Source organism: Squalius cephalus (assembly GCF_949319135.1).
Source record: "Squalius cephalus genome assembly, chromosome: 25".
Classification (NCBI taxonomy): domain Eukaryota; kingdom Metazoa; phylum Chordata; class Actinopteri; order Cypriniformes; family Leuciscidae; genus Squalius; species Squalius cephalus.
In genome coordinates this window covers 24,085,300-24,105,368 of record NC_137146.1, presented here as the reverse complement: position 1 = coordinate 24,105,368, position 20,069 = coordinate 24,085,300, and the positions used below count along the sequence as shown (strand labels likewise).

General features: G+C 36.8%; 2 protein-coding genes across 13 annotated transcripts in view; one reads left to right on the top strand and one right to left on the bottom strand.

The window, feature by feature from the left end:
- Positions 1-2,064: 2,064 nt before the first annotated feature.
- Positions 2,065-18,053, bottom strand: acbd5a (acyl-CoA binding domain containing 5a). 3 transcript variants are annotated; one of them, XM_079863877.1, is made up of 13 exons: positions 17,678-18,053; positions 17,234-17,351; positions 14,205-14,325; positions 13,342-13,414; positions 13,121-13,238; positions 11,463-11,672; positions 8,940-9,134; positions 8,731-8,816; positions 8,125-8,341; positions 6,229-6,428; positions 6,077-6,136; positions 5,670-5,779; positions 2,065-3,314 (listed from the first exon to the last, which is right to left on the bottom strand). In XM_079863877.1, exons 2-13 carry the CDS (start codon positions 17,319-17,321, stop codon positions 3,302-3,304), a joined length of 1,491 nt encoding a protein of 496 aa, XP_079720003.1. In that variant the 5' UTR covers positions 17,322-17,351; positions 17,678-18,053; the 3' UTR covers positions 2,065-3,301. The 3 variants fall into 3 exon arrangements, with proteins under 3 accessions (XP_079720003.1, XP_079720001.1, XP_079720002.1); XM_079863875.1 differs by having other exon boundaries at positions 17,624-17,686; XM_079863876.1 differs by having other exon boundaries at positions 17,639-17,686.
- A 669-nt stretch (positions 18,054-18,722) lies between these two features.
- abi1a (abl-interactor 1a) overlaps positions 18,723-20,069 on the top strand; it is a 71,774-nt gene continuing 70,427 nt past the window's right edge. For 7 of the 10 annotated variants that reach the window (XM_079863872.1, XM_079863870.1, XM_079863868.1 and 4 more), the window contains exon 1: positions 18,724-18,947. In XM_079863872.1, the coding sequence (XP_079719998.1) occupies positions 18,831-18,947 (117 nt within the window). In that variant the 5' untranslated portion in view covers positions 18,724-18,830. Of the gene's footprint in view, positions 18,948-20,069 lie in introns of all 10 variants that reach the window. The other 3 variants (XM_079863866.1, XM_079863874.1, XM_079863873.1) reach the window with 1 other exon arrangement.

Sequence of the window (20,069 nt, the reverse complement as noted above, 5' to 3'; positions counted from 1 at the left end):
TGTGACCAACTTTATAAAAGCAGAAGTTCTGGCAGTTTGCTGGTCTGGAGCATTCAGGTGTGTGTTAACACAATACCAAGGAGGAAAGACATCAACAATGATCTTAGAGAAGCAAATCTTGCTGCCATCAATCTGGGAAGGGTCATACGGACAATTTGAAGTCCATCATTCAACAGTGAGGAAGACTATTGCCAATCTTCCCAGGACGGGACGTCCCAGCAAATTCGACCCAAGGTCAGACTGTGCAATGCTCAGAGAAATCACAAAACACCCAAGAACTACACCTTAGATTCTACAGGCCTCAGTTAACATGTGAAATGTCAAAGTTCATGGCAGTACAATCAGAAAAAAGACTGGAGAAGTGTGGCATGTTTCGAAGGGAAGCCTCTTCTCTCTAAAAAGAACATGGCAACACGGCTTAGGTTTGGAAAGTTTCATCTGAACAAACCTCAAGACTTCTGGAACAATGTCCTTTGGACAGACGAGAGCAAAGTGGAAATGTTTGGCCATAATGCAGAGCACCAAGTTAGGCGAAAACTAAATACAGCATATCAGCACAAATACCTTACAGCAACTGTCCATCACGCTGGTGGAGGGTTGATGATTTTTGGCTTGTTTTGCAGTCACAGGACCCGGGCACCTTGCCCTCACTGAGTCGACCATGTCATGCAACAGGACAATGATCTCAAGCACACCAGCAAATCTACAACAGAATGGCTGAAGAAAAAAAGAATGCCCAGTCAATGTCCAGACCTCAACCCGACTGAAGTGTATATACACAACTTTTTTTGTTGTTGTTGTTCAGGAGGTTTGAAAACTGCTAACCTTTTTTATTATTTCAATAAAATGAATGTACTATGTTTTAGTTCGATATTGTTTTCTTATTTAATATTTTGTATTTTTAGGGGATTTTATGGTACTGAATTATTATTATGGAATAGTTATGGTTAATTAACTGTTTTGAGTATCGACCTGAAAAAAATTAATTTCTATCTTAATCTGACGTAAATCTTGAATACTTTGGACCAAAGATTTAAGTTTGGTTTCTTTTTAAAGACACTTGGCAGATTATTGTAAAAGTAAAAAAAAAAAAAAAAAAAATCTAAAACAAGTTATAGATGTTTATTATGAAAAATGCATAAAAAGACTATTTTTAAATTTGTTGTGAAATAAATCAAAGCTATGAATCTAAACAAAGTTCCAAATTTGAGGTTCTACAAAAACATTAGCTTTCGGTAATTAGTTTGTGAAGTACCAAACCTTTCCACTAAATGAATTTCGCATACTATTCGTTTCTAATGCGAAAGTACAAGTGTGAATATGTTTTCAGGACGATTTAACCTTATCGAATCATGTCCATGATTTCTTTTTTTCACATATCAAGTGTCAAAACCTTTACCAAGTTTTGTACCATTCCACTTAAGTAAAGAAAAAAAAAAGTTTTCAGTCAAAAATTACAAAATTAAACCAATAACCAACTTGTACAACGTGGTCATAAATGTAATAAATTCATTTGTATGTCATGTTTGGGACTCTGAATAAAATTACTATATAAATAGTTGAAAAACTTTCTAGACTGAAATGGAAAATCATGTGATTCTTTTTGTAAAATTGACTTAATTTTGTGTCATCAATGCTGATGTTTTGTGAAGAATTTACAACCATTCTACCAAGTTTGGTGTGTATTACAAGGTACATTCCAAGGCAAATGTTTTTTAAAGATTATATAAAATACAACAAATAAAAAATAAATACATCTGATAATGCAAGAGCAAATATAACATTAAATACAGAGCAAGGAGGAAATAAAAAGCATTGTTTTTCTAAAGCTTTTAATAATGCTTAAGTCTAACATATTGAATGACATTGTAAGTGGTGAAACATGCGCTTATCATATGTCTTCTGTTTTAATAGGAACATAATGTTTCGTCAGAACAAAAGCATCAAATCAAGAACCTCCCGCTCTACAGATGATTCAAAGTAGTACAGACATGAATAATATATGCAAATGCTACATTACAGTATAGTACAATTAAAATAGAACTTTGTGTATATATTTTTGCACATTTCTAATATACAATTATTAAAGGAATTATTGACTCATTTACACAAACTACATTGAAACACTTGTTATGTCTCAGTTAAAAAACAAACAAAAAAACAGCCTATGTAAATGATTCATTAGATTTCAGCCTTGTATTAGTTTTAGTCACTGTCTTCACATTCATCCAAAGTGCTTTACATTTCAACTGGATAGATTTCAATCTCAACCCTGCAAACATTGACAAAGGTTTAGGATTTCTCATGCACACAGACCTTGTAGTAACATTCAAATAATTCACCACAGCCACAAATTAACATTAGTAAATGTGTATGTATGTAAATGTGTCCGCATCGACACAATACAGTGGACCCAAAAAGTAGTTGCACACTTGAATCACACTAACATCCGTTTGAACGTCACTGCATCTTCAAACAAATTACGCTTATTTTATTATTTGCAAAAACTTCTTAAAGTGTGCTTGTTATCTCTATTTAAAATAAACGACACTTGCTTTAATGTTCTGTATCTAATGCAGTGACGCGCCGATTCTTGTTTTATTAAGTGTGGTTCAGCGTCTACACACTTTTAAGGGTGTCTGATAGGCCAGATCTTTCAGGAATCATGATATTGAGCAGATGAAGAACATAAATCTCTATATTGCCTTTTGACCCTTTCCATAAATTTGCAAAGCAAAGGGTCACTTAAATATGCATGATTTTTCTCATTATGGCTTTGATAAGCACCACAGATCACTTGAGTAAAAGTCAAGACTAGATATTAACATGTAAAGTAAAAATGTTACACTTATTACCTCTAACAAATGTGCGGTCCGAAGCCCTTGATGTGGGCTGAGAATCAGAGAAATCATCAGTGCATCTTAATCTTTGCTACAGTATTAATGACAGTTAGCAGCTATGAGCACAGAACACTGAATGATATATAAGTGACATTAAAGTTATAATAATGCATGTCTATTAACTGGGTTTTCATAACTACTACGAAAGATAGTAATTCTACGTTTAATTACCCAAATCAGGGATTTCTCACTTTGTAAATTTGACATTGCAGCTTATCGGAAAAAATGATAAGCTGCAATGCTGTACATTCACTCAGTCTTTCCGTTCGCTGATTCTCAAGAGTCGTCATCATCATAGTGCAAAAGCAGGAGTTAGAGATCACGGGACAGGCAGAGAAACGCCCTCCTCCTCCTAAACGCAACACGCCTCTCCTCTGGATCCAACCATCAGTCCATTCCTCTCAGTTGATTCTTCTGCAACAAGATGAAACAATCCTAAAGTCACCATGAAATCAAAATGGATTATTATTATAACTGTGCACATCATTTTTTTTTATTCATCTGCCCTTGTAATCTCCAATCAAAATAACTTCCCCTTCCTCTTACATCTCATCTCTTCTCTGATGATGTTTACTGGCGTGAGGGCGGGGCAACCTGTCACTCACATGAGATCCACCAATAGCAAACCACAACCATCCAATCCACTACCCTTATGGACAAAATCAAGTCCCGCCCTATTTGTTCTTGTTTGAGAAGAAAAGACTATCAAAGCTTCTGCTTCATGCCAACTTTAAACATGCCTGTTTTTACATGCAAATTTTTCCAACTTGGTCTTATTTTACTTAATCTGAATATGATCATGTCTGTTAATAATTACCTAAGCTATGTTCAGACTATGCAGTGTTCACTGTATACTGGCTATGATTTTTAAAAAATATTATGAAAAGGTTTTGAAAATGTGGCATCTATTATAATTTGCTATCATCAGGCATGAAAACTCTTCACCTTTCTGCGAAATTCGCCGTTTTAAAACCAAAATGGGTCACCTACGTGATTTGTGTAGATCCGATGAGAAAATATTTGGGGGTGGGGAGGGGCGGGGGGGATCGTGAGAATCTTTTCAATGAAAATCTCAAATGAAGATCGCGGAACTCCAGCTTACTTTTCTGTGCTTTCAGATCATCCGCGCTTCTTCAGAAGTGTAGAAAGCGCGCATATTATTGAATAGACCGGGTAGAAAACGTGCTCTTTTAAAGGGGTCATATAATGCCATTTTTGTACAAGCTAATATGATTCTTTAGGGTCTAAATTAAAAGTTTGTAATATACTTTAATTAAAAATTCTCATTAGTATTATAAGAAAACACTAATTTTACCTGGTCAAAAACAGCTCTGTTTTCAGCATGCTGTTTAAGTGCATATGTCTTTAAATGATAATGAGTTTGCTCACCCCGCCCCTCTGTTCTGTGGGGCGTTTTGCCACAACAACACACGTGGAGTGTTGCCTTGACAACAGTTGAGGGTATATTTTGAAGAATGGCAGCGGGAGTCTCTGAGGACTCTGTGCAAACGTATCAATTTGAACCGGAGTCGGAAAACAGGACGTTTCTGAATGGTTGGCTAACGTAATGTCACTTTGATCTATCTTTGTGTGTACTGGCAGGAGATACGAACGCTATGTGTTTACTGATGTATACGTTAGTTCATTGACAGACTGATGTTACAGCTAATGGTCATGAAAAACTTTTTTTGTTAAATGTAGGCTTGTCAGTGATGCATAATGTTATCTATGCAGTGTTAGGCACAACTGTCAGGGCTGAAGCACTAACATTTTACTGATCTGTTTAAAAAATACCAAGTCTGTGAGACTATGACAGTCATTAGGCACATAAACAACACATAAGTTACTCAGACAGGAGCTAATACCTTTTTCAATGTTCTCGTTTATAAAGCAGTCTGGTGAAATGATTTGCGCAAACATGAAAGCATTGACGTTGATCGTGGGGAATATTCCCTTCGAAAACAAAACTCAGCCACTGCGTCTTCAGCGGTTCAGATTTAGCAACATCAAAATGATGCTGTGTTCGTTATTGCACCCAAGAACAGAACACCACAATCGCTTAGACGCCATTCTGCTCCAGCGTATCAACAATGCAGACTATGATGACAGCTCGCTCACGAGCGAGGGCGGGTCTGTGTTGAAACGCTGCTGTCAATCAACAATCGTGGGCGGGGTGTCCGAACGTGTGACGTCACAAGGTCGAACGGCTTGATTTGAGATGGGGAAAACATATAAGAAGATAAAAAAAAAACACTGGATTTTATGATGGTTGTGCACTGCCAACACACATTTCAGTACAATAAACTTGTAAAAGTGCATGTACCATTATATGACCGCTTTAACAGAAAAGCTCTGACTGGGGTTTAAATTATTGAAATCTGGCAACCATAAGCATGAACGCTCGTAAAAACAGTCTCTAATGTGTTGTCTTCTCCTTTATTCGACAAAAATAAGTGGTTTTGGTCAAGTTGTAATTTTTTTTTAAACACATTTCAGTCTCGTCTTTTTTTGTCAACGATATTGCATGTGTTGACACGTGGGTGTCATCTCTCATCGCCTTGTCTTGGACAGGGGAAAAAAGGTCATCAACGTATATTTATTCGTTAATGAAATTAACACTGGTGACAATAAAATATCGTTTATTTTTTTGACAAAATTTGAGACCCCATTCAAATTTTGCTTTTGAAGATTTCAGGGGGTCTCATGGGTTAATCGGGGGGGTTGAGCCCCCCGGACACCCCCCAACATAGCTAACATGACAGTGCGTACCTTCTCCTGCGCTGCAGATACAGACGGATGAGCCACTGCACCACAAATGGCCAGATGACGGCAAAGGCCACAGTTCCAGGAGACACATCAAAAGGCCACCAGGATGGCTTCTGTAACGTGTAAACAGCAAAAAAATGCAAATATTATGTCAGCACTCGTTCTATGGCAATGGCATAGTCAAATAAAATGATCTGGGACATGAGAAGTAACTGGCCTTTTCTATGACCAGGGTACAAAATAACATTTACAACTGTGCATTTGGCAGACATTTAATCAGTTCAAGCATTCACCGAGAATGAACCCATGACCTTGATGTTGCTAGCTGTCTGAGCTACAGGAATGCTCTCCTATTTAGTCTTAAAACTCTTAAAAACATCCCATCAATCAGTTTATTATAATGACTCTACCTTCTTAGTTTTATTCACAGGTGGTGACAGGTAGTCTGACGGCAGTGCTAAGGATCGGGCCTGAGAAGTGGCACATGACAAATGAAAAATGTTAGATTTCAGATTGAATCTGTGTTCTCTATCTTGATGTGATAAAGGTGAGGGTTTGTAACCTGTACGGCTGTCAGAGCTTCTAGCGTGTGCAGTCTCTCTAACACGCTCTGCATGTCTTCCTGCAGTCTGGCCAGAGCACAGATGATCTGTTGGTTGAGGTTCTCCATCACAGGTCCACCCGTCCCCCAGCGCTCCCCATCTCCCCCACTGCCCTGCTGTGGTCCTGCGGGCCCGGAGCCAGAGGCAGGAGACCTGGACCCTGATACACACGAGACAAACAACATTCTGTAGATCATTAACAGATTAAAGAAACAGGGTTTATTTGAGGACTTCAGCTCTGTTCCAAAACCTAGTGAACTGCCTACCTAGGAAGCATTTTAAGGCATCATATGTGCACTAAATGCAGAGGTCTTTTTTGTCAGGAAAAGCTATTAAAAATAGTATAAAAAGCTATATAGTATAGCTATATAGTATAAAAGCTATACTATTTTAAAACTACTTTGACCGAATCAAGTTTATTTATATAGCACGTTAAGATTGCTTTAAAGCTAGAGGCTGTAAAGTATAAAACATGAAAACACAGTGTCAGTGTCTCCTTCAATTAGAATTTTAACTTCCTTTTCTACTATAAAGCGGCTTTCCCGTGCGTTCATGTTTTCACTCGCAGACGTTTGACCTCGATCTGAGGGCTCGGGCGGGTATAGATATATACACTAGACGTCGCCTTGGCTACGGTTCCGTTCCAATGAACTGCAGTAGCGAAGGCGACATCTAGTGTATATATCTATACCCGCCCGAGCCCTCAGATCATTTGAACGCGGCTGTGTTATAAGAGCTAAAAACGTTATAAATACTGTTCGTTTTCTCACACAAACCGCTCGTTTCGTGTCTTAGGCCATCAATGTGTACTTACGATGGGGAATTGTTTAATTTGGACGATGGGGAATTGTTTTAATTTGGACTTTGTGCATGCTCTTTGAGACAGTGACCATAGACCTGCATGAAATGACTGACAGACAAGAACGGTTTGACCTAAAAATATCAAAATTGAAACTACTGCGGAAAAAAAGACACCTACATCTTGGATGCCCTTGAGGTAAGCTAAAACATACCAAAATTTTATTTCAAAGTGAACTATCCCTTTAACGGGGTAGGTTTTACGTAAAAAATAAATAAATAAATAAATAAACTTAACTAAAATAATGCACATCATTGCCCATGCATCTTCCCCGCTGCCGTAGCAGATCAAATTCTATAAATCTAGTATGTTTGCATAATGTCCTTTTTTAAATTTTTATGCATTTATCCCTATGTGATGTCTGTTTTTATGTTCTTTGTCAACACGCATTTTGTTTTTCCTCATTTTCAAATACTATGCTATATCTCTAGTTTACAGGTAATAAACTAAAACGAGAATTTTCTTACATGCAGATCAATACATATGTATTCTGCATCCACTAACATACTGACTAGTGCTGGCTACTTGACAATTCATAATGATGTCAGACCCAACAAACCCCCTCCCTCCCCCTTATGTAATGTAAAAGTATAATTTTAATCAGTACTTTTATCTTAAGTTTATTAAAATCCAAGTACTTTTGTACTTTTACTAAAGTAAAATTGAAAAGGAGTTTTACTGGAGTAATAGAGTATCTGTACTTTTACTCAAGTACCTGATTTGTGTACGTTGTCCACCACTGCTAAGTATACTTAAGTTTTTACACGTATGCTAGCGTATGCATAAAGTGTCGTCAATTTTGTCATCAGCTCCCGGTAGCGGGATGTTTGCTAACAGTATATCGCTGCAAAGGTATTTCAAACTTCTTAAGCGAAGAACGAAAAAGAACTTCGGTGCGAGTATATCGGGGCCTTCAGTAGACAATAAAAGCAATCTAGCAAGGTTTTGAAACAGAGCTTATATATGATCGCTACTGTTTTTGGCTGCTAGGTTTTACCTCTTCCCCTCCTGACCACAGAACTGTTACTTCTATTCGCAGGAAGTCCCCGTCTCTGAGAAGCTCCTCCGCTGCTCTGTCCATCTTCTCCTCCATGCTGTGCACCTTCCTCTTGTCCCAGCAGTTCCTCCTGTGATCTGACCTCGTCTGTGGAGGACAGCCTGCTGTGGCTCTCCTCGGCCACGTCCAGTGAGTGGTTGATGTGTGTCTCAGATCCCTGGTGACCAGGAGCAAAACCACATGCATTGCTGACATTTTGCTAGAAATCTGGCTTACAATTGCAGAGGTGCTCTGCAGAATTAAGGTGCGGTCACATTTACTTTGGTTGGGCAAATTTGCACAAGCGGAATCCAGTCATTACAATAGGAATCAACGCGATTGGGAATTTCACTTGAGGGTGAAAGATTTCCCAACACACATATTCTGGCCAACAGAAACTGCTTGGTTTGAAACATTGCTACACTATTGACAACAGATAATGCCTAACCTTTGTCTACAACATTTTGCCAAAATTTCAATAATGTGACCGCACATGTATCTTAAATTCTCAGCATCAAGTAAATTATGGTTGGGACATGATGGAAGTGTAAACTGAAATCTGCTTACTTCCTCTCCACCAAACTGGTCGACAGAGTCACAGTACACCTCGCTGTCCGAATCACTGGCCACATGGTGAGAACTGGACACATCTTCTGTTTCATATGCAAGACATTGTGTCTTTAAGATCAGACAACTACTGATAGTGTGTTCAAGATCTTACTTTTAAAGTCTTAGTTATATAAGTAAACGATTACCTTCAAAGTCCTTTTCCTCACCTTTGATGTGTCTGTTGAGCTCTACGATGTCTCCAGCATGGTTAATGCTTTCAGAGTCTTCTTCTGACTCTTGCCTGTTCAGATCAGACATAGACCCGTGTGTTCCATTGTTAAGGACTTTATGTTGACTGATATTACCGTTAGATACCGGTCCTTTAAGTCTCCCTGTAGAAGCCCTTTTCTTCGGTTGTGAGGCTAAAAAAAAATGTCAAAAAAGCAAATGTATTATTATTGCATGTATTATAAGGAAATTTAGAGTTGCTTACCAACGCAAAACTGCTCAGAATGCTATATGGGTGCCAAGGCACTGCTAGGTTTCTAGGTCATCTAAGTTGTCATGAACTGACCCACAACAAAATAGCATTTAGAAATAGTCTCTGACTCAAGTCCCTCCTTTAATGTACGACTCTTCAAGACTATTCAACTTTTAAAGTGCCCCTATTATGCTATTTCAAAGGTTCTTAATTTTGTTCTGGAGGTCTCCTACAATAGGTTTAAATGCATCCAAGGTTAAAAAAAAAGTTAAAAAAAATTCTCATAATATACAGTACATTGCAGCATCTTTCCTCACAGTATCTGAAGCCCTGTTTACACCTGGTATTAAGATGCGTTTTGGCAGATCGGATCACAAGTAGACGAGGGAGACACATTCCCGTTTACACCTGGTGTTTTAATCGGTCTCTTTTTCCACTTTCAAACACTTCTGTCCTGCAAATGTATGGGCTTTTTCAGATCTTTCGTTCTAATGGACAAAATAAGCTCACGCAATGTACATTTGAACACGCTCGGAAATGACGGAAAAACATGCAGAGAGAATCAGCTTTAGTTTCTGCTCTGATAGCTGTAAGACCAGCCGAACGCTGTGAGTGTGTGTTAGAAATCAGAAATGGTGAGAGAACATTGTGCTTGGTATGTTTTTTGTCTTCAAACCAAACTTGGGTCTACAGAAAACAAAGTTTAAATCCTGTCTGGCTAGTGTGCCTTTCATAATGTTTATGCATTAGGTCAGTAGATGGAGAGTAGAAGGTCTTTTGTGGCTGTTCAAACACATTCGACCACATGAGCGTTTACACTACGGAAGCAATCCGGACTAACATGTTTTCAACTACCTCTGGAAGTGGTCGAAAGTGGACAAGCTTAAAACTTTTTAGACCCTGTTTACACCTGTATTTAGCGTCGTCCACTTGTGATCCGATCGATCTAAACACATCCTTATACCAGGTGTAAACAGGGCCTGAAACGGTTCGATAAAGGATTCGGTCTCTCTAAACCCCACCTTTCTGAGATCCTACTCTGTTCTGATTGGTCAGGCGGCCCAGTCTGTTGTATTCACAGTGATACGAACAGTAACGATGGCGTAGGTTTTATCGTTTCAAGCCGATAGACAAACATTGGAAGAAGTATCTGATCAACCTAATCCACAACTGGAGCAGGACTTTTCTAACTAATACATTTTTATTTAGTTTGTTGTATGTTGTAGATGAGACGTTGGTTGAAGACAATCATTGAAAAATCATTGCGAAAATTAATTTTAATTCACATCCTCATCATTTGGAAGTGTATGCAAGGTGCATTTTTGCAAATGTATGTAAGTTCGTGCAGGAAGTGAGGCTGGAATTACTGACGACTCATTTTGATCGGTTCTTCCTTTTGGGAGATAATAACTCAATTTATCTGCAGTTTGATCTTTGAAACTATGCAAGACATTTTACATTCACAAACAGCTATATTATATTTCTGTTTTTTCACCCACCTACATCCAAGACATGCAGCAACATCATGTTAAAACATCACGTAGATAGTCAATTTCTTTTAAATATTCCCAAAAAGAAAAGTGTTTGAGACTGTTCTGCTTTAAGCTTTGCTGCACCAAATGTTACAAAAATCACAGAAAATATAGACACATATTTAAATCTCTGCTTGTTATTCTCCTGCCAGGCTGCAGTTGTAAATAAGAATTCGTAAAGAAAAGTGACTTTCCTGGTTAAATAAAGGTAAAAAAAAAAAAAACACCTTACACACTACATGAATGGTAATCTCAGAAAAAGCATAATAGGGGCACTTTTAAGATGCGGTCATAATAACAACATTTGGGTTGCACTTTATTTTACAATACATGCAATTTCAATGTACGTTCAGTGTACTTGCCCACAAAAGTACTGAGTAATGTAAAGTAACTTAAGTTAAGGTTACTTTACAGGGTAGGTTCAGGGTTAGTACCTATTTATTACCCAGTTAGTGTCATAACTTCAATAAGTACATAGTATGTTATGTTCATGCGAAATTTTGCGGGCACAAAATGTATATTGTTTATTGTCATTATAGTTTAGTGATGTATGAAGCACAGCTCACTTTTAAACCAAGCAGCTTTCTGTTGGTTAACGAGGCAAATCTAAATGAACCCTTTGTGAAATCTGCACGGGGAAACTCCTGATTGTGTTGGATTCCTATTAAAATGTCTGTGGTGTGTGTGCGGTAATGTGACCATATTAAGTTATGAACAGTGGTAATAATGATGTTTACCTTTTTTCACCTCTTTAACCTCCTCTTCTTCATCTTTCTCCTCTTCTTCCTCCTCATTATCATTTTCTCCATCTTCCAGCTCAATTAATTTAGTCTTTGGCATTATTGCTGTTTTGACGGAGAAACTGTCCAGGCTGCCGTTCATCTCCATCGTCCTGATGATGCTTTTTGTGACACTTTTGGGTGGTGACGTTAGCAGGCTCCCAAAGCCTGGTTAGAACAACAATACATATGCAAGATGATGCTTTGAGGATATGTTCTGCACACTTTCTAAAAGGTCTGTTCTATCAGGACTGTCTACAACCCTGTACAGAAGCCAGCAATCTACTCTATTAATAGCAGTGAGGGAACAGCTGAGGTGTCAAAGGAAACACCTGGACTATGGCACTATTAACTAAGGCCACTGGGAGAACACACTGATATCCACTTGCCTTCAAGTTGCCTAGCAAATCTTTCCAAGCGGGCTGAGCATGAAACAAAGCGTGATTAGTTAATTAATGTAAACAAGATGTTATAATGGTTTACATAAATACTACCATTCCTACGTTTAGGGTTGATTTTGTATGTTTTTGAAAGAAGTCTGTTATGCTCAACAAGGCTCCATTTATTTGATCAAAAATACAGTAAAAATAGTAATGTTTTGAAACATTATTACAATTTAAAATAATTGTTTTCTAAATTAATATAATTAAAATGTAATTTATTCCTGTGATGGCAAAGCTGATTTTTTTAGCATCATTACTCCAGTCTTCAGTGTCACATGATCCTTCAGAAATCATTCTAATATGATGATTTGCTGCTCACAAAACATTTCTTATTATTTTCAATGTTGAAAAGAGTTGTGTTGCTTAGTATTTTTTTTTTTACATTTTATAATAATTTATTTTTTATAACAATTTAAAAGATTTAGCTGTCACTTTTAATCAATTTAATGTGTCCATACTGAATAAAAGCATTATTAAAATCCAATTGAATGTATGTGTATTAGTGTATGCAAATATAGAATATATATATATAGTCATATGCATTATTTTCTAATGATGTTTGTTCCTATTACAATATAATTATTATAAAACTTCAGGCTTTCCAGATGTAATTGACATTTTTACAAAAATGAATATGATAACAATTGCTGTGAACAATTACTTAATTTTTTTTACGATTTGATTCATGTTTAATTTGAATTGATGCTACAGCTACATGTTCAGCACTTTTGATTTATTACAAGTTTGATAAATTAGAGAACATGTTGAGGATGTTTCTTTCAAAGAAAAGTACAGTCATATTTCACCCCAAATTTGAAGGGTAAAAAAGTAAAAAAGTATATTTTACATTAAGGATATTAAGCCTAATTTTTCAGACTTTATTTTTTTGCCATTTTGCCATTATTTACATGACAGTTTTTCCTTTTTCATTTTTCCTTAAAAGTCTCATTTCCGTAATACAACAAATGAAATGCTGAAAATGTCTGGAATTGATAACATGTTTTTTTTAAGTGCTTAATTTATAAAATGATTATTATTGTTCTTACCAATAAAAATATATATATTTATAACAGAAATCTTAAAGGTAAAAAAAAAAAAAAGCATTTTTTCTTTTGATTTTTGGCCAAAATACAATTTGTGTGAGACCCGAGAGGGCACTATTGGTCAGTTTACCTGAGCTCAAATCTGACACTTGCGTTATCCTCCTCTTTTCATCAACGACCTCATAGAACGGTCCAATGATCTGCAGAAGCTCCTCTACCTCATTTGTTACAGGCATACTTTCCAGAATCTGTTCAGCACATATAAAACTAAGTTACAACAAAGCTGAAATGCGAACAATTACGTTACATACTACATTCTCAAACACTGCTAAAGAATCCAAAACATAATACCAATTTCAAGTCATCCACATAGGCCGCCATCGCCTCCTCTTTTGGCATTTCTCCAAGAGAATTCCACGCGTCCCTAAACACAAGCACCATGAAGGGTCACTTCACTGACAAGCTCCATGTCAACACTGATGTTGGCATCTCAAGCACAACCATATCAGGAGTTTGAACAATTAAAGCAACTCTCAGGACGAATGTATAAAATATGGAGGAAGGAAAACAGCATTAAACATAATAAAATGGTATGTGTGGGAAAAACTGAATTCCTCAATGAACCATCTGACTCTCTGTCGGTTACATTAAAGATTTTCGACAACGATTTTAAAATACGTGTTTACAGAAGTACAAATGCGGAACTTTCAGAGCGGTTTCAAAAAGTTAATAATAATAGGAATCAGATGTTACTGATACTGATCTGTTATTTCACTGAACTTTATCTCAGTTTCACTGACACTGGTCTAAATTATGTAGACTCATACTGGCAATCTGGCATAGACCCCAAAATGTCATCTCCAACTTTAGTTGTTGTAAATCTTGAATACTTTGGAGCACAGACTCCGGTCTCTTTTTAAAGAAGACACTCAGCAGATTATTGTAGAAGTGAAAAAATATGAAATTTAAATGTAAAGGTGAAATATGTTATTTTAGCATCAATAGTTGCACCAAGTGGAACTGCAAAAATGTCAAATATGTGAAAAAAAGTCAAGTCTTTCAAAATCAAGACTTTGTAAAAGGACAAAATAAGGCCTATTTAAAAGTGATTCAATTGTAAAAAAAAAAATTGAAACCTTTAAAAAACTATTAACATTTATAACTAAACATTTCTTTATAAATGTACAAATATGGACATTCAGCAGGTTCAATACCATTTAGCTTTGCCAACGGGGTCCCAGAATCCTGGACGGGGGATGCTGCAGGGGCCTTGTGTTGCTTGCTTGTAGTAGCTATAAAATTTCAGCATCATGTCATTGGAAGGCTGAAAAGAACCTGTTTGAAAAACAAATACTGCAATATTAGAGATTTGTCAAAAAAAAAAAAAAAATTCAAGAATAATTTTTTATATAAATAAATAAATATATATATACATACATATATAAATACATGTTTTTATATACAATATATACTATTTTATACATTATAAAATAATATCAACTTTACTATTTTATATATATATATATATATATATATATATGGTAGTCAACATTTGAAGTGGATCAAAACCCTTCATCAAAGTTATACATGAATTTTGAACAACACTCGTTCTTGTCTTAGGGCAACTTTGATGAACATTTTTTGATCCACTTCAAATGTTGACTACTGTGTATATATATATATATATATATATATATATATATATATATATATATATATATATATATATATATAAATATGATCCATTCTGAACCATGAATTAAACCAAATTATGTGAATTCACATAAAAATAAAAAATGCCATCATTTACGCATCCTCATGTCGTTTTAAAGAAGGCACTATCGTTTCTTAAAGGGGTGGTAAAATGCCCCTTTTCACAAGATGTAAAATAAGTCTCTGATGTCCCCAGAGTGTGTATGTGAAGTTTTAGCTCAAAATATCTCACAGATATTTTTATATAGCATGTTAAAGTTGTCACTTTTTGAGTGAGCAAAAACGCACAGTTTTTGTCCCTTTAAATGCAAATGAGCTGCTGCTCCCAGCACAGGGGGCGGAGCTTCAACAGCTTGTGTCCTTTTACCTCACACAGACATGCACTGACAATGTCAAAAATTTTAGCCTTTTATGTTCAAACCGGAGTCAGACAATGATGGAGAGACTCAAGAAGAAGTGACAACATGTAGGAGCAACAGGACATTTCTGAATGGTTTATGAAGCTTATGTGTAGTTATCTTCTAGTCATTGAATAGCATATTCTGTCTTGATAATCTATAAATCGTGTTCAGGGGGCGGGGGTTGGTGATGTCACTAACCCACAAGAATGTCGTGTAGTCAAAAAAGCAATTTCTTTAAAGGGGTGGTTGATTATGATTTCACTTTTCTAACTTTAGTTAGTGTGTAATGTTGCGGTTTGAGCATAAACAACATCTGCAAAGTTGCGACGCTCAAAGTTCAAAGCAAAGGGAGATATTTGCTTTTAAAGAAATTGCTTTTTAAGGACTACAACAAACGGCTGGTAGAGACTACACCACATTCCTCCCGGGTTAGTGACATCACCAACCCTAAAATTTACATAAACTCCGCCCCCGGAACACGATTTATAGATTATCATGACAGAATATGCTAATCAATGACTAGAAGATAACTACACATAGCTACATAAATTCATCAACTAACCATTCAGAAATGCTGTCTACATGTTGTCACTTCTTCTTGATTCCATATGAGGGCGCTCACAGGACGACTGCAGAATGAATGGAGGTCTATGGCGCTATACCCCCCAAAATCCACTTTTCTCAGGATATAATTTTTTATCTAGTAATTTAAATGTTGTATTCGAAAGGAGATGCAAAGAAATTACACATTGCTGGGTGTTAGGTTTTTTAGAGTCACTTATTTGCTTTAAAAAGTCTTTTAAAATGTCAATGACCAGAGATACTGCTTTACGGCAATCCTTCAGTCACTTTGGTGCTTTCGCGCTCTGCACTTTCTTTTCTCTCGAGGCATCGACAACACAGCTGACACAGGTAAATACACGTGCTAGACGAGTTTTTGGTTTGTTGTTTTAAAAGACCACACCGAAAATACACACACACACACACACACACACACACACACGATGCCATCAAGCGGTATCTCTGGTCGCAATCAGTCCTTCACTGACCAATCAGCGTTCATTAGCAGAATGCTAGCGTGTTATGAGCAACAACAACTCAACCTGTAAGAAATCGAAAGGACATAAGTACTCGATCATTCAACTTTCGACCTATAACCCATGTTGAACTTGCAAAACCTACAATCAAATCTGAGATTTCTCAACGGCAATCGGGTGAAAGAGACAAATTTAGCCGTCTAGATCCATAGACTCCCATTTATTTTGCACTCATGGGCGATCGCCCCCAGTGGAACTCTGGTGGAACTACAACCAAAATTCAGTACAGTAGGACTTAATAGGGAGTGGCCAGGCTCTCCGTAGACGGGCTCTGGTGCATGTCTGTGTGAGGTAAAAGGACACAAGCTCTTGAAGCTCCGCCCCCTGTGCTGGGAGTAGCAGCTCATTTGCATTTAAAGGGACAGACACAAAAATGGTGCGTTTTTGCTCACCTCAAAAAGTGACAATTTTAACATGCTATGTAAAAATATCTGTGGAGTATTTTGAGCTAAAACTTCACATACAAACTCTGGGGACATCAGAAACGTATTTTACATCTTGTAAAAAGGGGCATTATACCACCCCTTTTAAAGCAAATATCTCCCTTTGCTTTGAACTTTGAGCGTTGTAACTTTGCAGATGTTGTTCATGCTCAAACCGCAACATTACACACTAACTAAAGTTAGAAAAGTGAAATCATAATCAACCACCCCTTAAAAAATTCTTATCTTGTATTTCACAAAATAAATACATAAACAAACAGCATATAGGTTTGGGGTAAATGAAGACAGAATTTACATTTTTGGGTGAACTATCCATCTACATAGAAATACCATAAGCATGTCTTTAGCATGTTGTCATAAGTTAAGACATCAATCAGCACACGTTGACTGTGATCAGGGCTAAAAGCACATGAGCTGTTTCACGTCTAAACCCAGCTGAATGTAGGCTAATCGCGTTGACCATAGAAGCCCGAAATAATTTCTAATTTGATTATGAAACTGCGGCGATCAAATGGAAGTAGGTGAGGGGTCGCGTGCACTGCTGCAATAACACACAATACACTGTCTGAATGAGGTCAGATCTGCTCACCGTTTGAAGGTAAACTTTGGATCACTTTGACAGCAGCATTGAACCTCTGCTCGTAGACTGGCTTGTTGTCACCCTCCATCATGACCATCTAACCGCTACAGCAAGATCTGGATCAAACCTACAGGCAAAGTTACATTACATATTACCCAATTTATGAAATGCATTTTCCTGTCACAGTAAATCTAAGCTGCACGTTACAAGTTCATACGACCATTTATCATTCCAAAAGAAGTAAACAAAGCCAAAAACAACCCATTATGTCTCGACAAACCCTGAAGGACAAGCAAGACATGACCGAAAGTGCACCGAATACTATTTAATGTGATATTTCTAGATCAACCTGCATTAGAAATTATCGAAGCGACGAAGCACTAGCATTTGTTACTTTACCATTTGCTGCTCTACCTGCTGTGCTGGTGAGACTACGACCTCATGAATACGTACCTGACAGTCAACATACGAAAGCCTTCTTCCTCGTGTGTTTACTGGGAATTGTAGTTTCTTTAGAGAACGAAACTGCCGAGGTTTTTGCAGCAACGGTATTTAAATCCTACAAAAACCATAGTTCTTAACCTACACGCGTAACATTCTGGGTAATGTAGTTCATCGAGGTAAGCTTACCCAAGGGGGTTTATGACATAAAAACCATACCTAGCTACAAACTTTGAAACTGCCTAGCAATATTTTGACCCATATTTCTAAAGAAATAAATACGTTTAATAATTCTATGCGCAATCGACGCGAAGGTAACACTGAAGCACTTAATGAAACACATCAAAACGTTCCGTCCCTCGTTACTACATGATTTGTAAAACTACAAATCCCAACATTCCATTCGCTCAGCAACGCTGTATCAGCTGTGTTGATAGGTGACGCTGTGTGACGAAAGCGAGGCCAGGGGGAATCAGACTCATTTCACAGAATCGGCTCTTTTGAACAGATCTTTGCAACGAACCGTTTGAATAAATAATAAAATCACTGATTCTTTTGCGTCAATACGTAGTTACGTCACCACGTGTCCCTGAGATCCTGGCATTACATTTCAAATGCTCATTATTAAACCATGTTGGCACATGTTTCTGTTTATTGGTATTTATTTCTCTATGGCGTTATATGACGGCTATAGGGTTGTATATTGTAATTTATCCCATTTGCTACAACTCTCATATGAACCTAAACGTAGGCTAATGCGGATTAAATTAGGCTATACAATCACCATTTCTCATGTTTTTGTGCAAGTTATAACCAACTCCTTTTCGTATGCGTGTTGATAAATCTGTCATTTAATCAAGTCGTCAACATATTTCCAGTGTGTTTTGTAATATTCCTGCCTGCTAATCGGTTCACTCCAAAGCTCATTACGAGTCGCGCATGTCTCGGTTCAATGGTTTAGTGAGTCGTTGACTCGAGATTCAGATTCATACTGATTCAGTCAGACATGTGAACCGTATGCAGACGAATCGTTGAGTCCTGTTTTGCGAACCGATTCAATCGAGATTCGATTCAAAAGAACGACTCCGACTTCGCCAGGGCTGAGCTTGAGCTCTCAATCAAATCCCAGAGACGAGGAGTAGGAAGCTCTGCGGAGACATGTAAGATGGCAGAGCTGCAGATGTTACTAGAGGAAGAAATTCCAGCCGGTAAACGAGCTCTCGTAGAGAGTTACCAGAACCTTACGAGGGTCGCGGACTACTGTGAGAATAATTATGTTCAGGTAAGCGCGCGCGTGTGTTTCTCTGTGAGACTCGCTGATCTCCAACACTGCTGTGGGAATCGGACAGGAAATCTAGTTGTAAAATGGAAAAGCAGGGACGAACCGCTTGTGGGAGAACATTTTGAGCTCATTAAGGGCGATCTTTTAAAAAGCCTGATCTTATTTAAGTGGTTTGTAGATCAGATTTGTAATCGTGTAACGTTACGGGATTTGTGTCGTTTACATTGAGGGTGTGTCTAGATACTGTTTAACTTGGACAAATGAAGTTTGCTCATATCCACCAGAATTGTCTCAAACTTCAAAAGGAGGATGTGAGATTTGTCTTGTCTTTTGAACGACACATTTCGGACTCTTTTGACGATAGACTGAGATTAGATATGAAACACGTTCAACTCGTTGTGTTTTCATAAACTTATGGTGTCAAATGTGAACATGAGAGATCATGGAGTCGAGCTATAACTTAGTCATGTTTTATAGATCATTGTTTCTCGTATCTCATCAAATCTGCTTCCTCAAAGTGAGGTGAGGTTTCTGGTGAAACTCTAAAAATCATATTGCTTATTCGAATTGGAGACATAAACCTGATTGGACAGAACTGCTTAAAATATCATTTATCGTTTAACATCATCCAACTGTTAGGATTTAAATAAAGCCTTTTTATATTGGTAATCATTAATGTGATATATAAATAGCTTATTAAACAAAAATTGTAATATTAATATTTGGTCTTTATTAAGTTTATATTTATTTTAATTGCTTTCATATGATAAAAGTATGTATATGTGTATATAATTACTTTGAATATATATTAGTATACATAATATTTTTTTTAATTAATTTCAAAATTAATGGGGGAAAAAGTTAATCAAAAAGAGAATGATTTATGTGTTCATGATCTGGCAGATAATTTTATTTTTTATTGTATTTATATAATAAAACAATTTATATGATTTCTTTAAACATACATTAGTATACATTTATTTTCTTCATACTATTTACATTATTTTATTAAACTCATAAATTATACATATATTTTTTTTAATTTGAATGAATGAGATTTACTTTTAAATGTAAGTAAAACTACATAAACGTGTGAAAAAGCTTAAATCAAAAAGAGAAGGA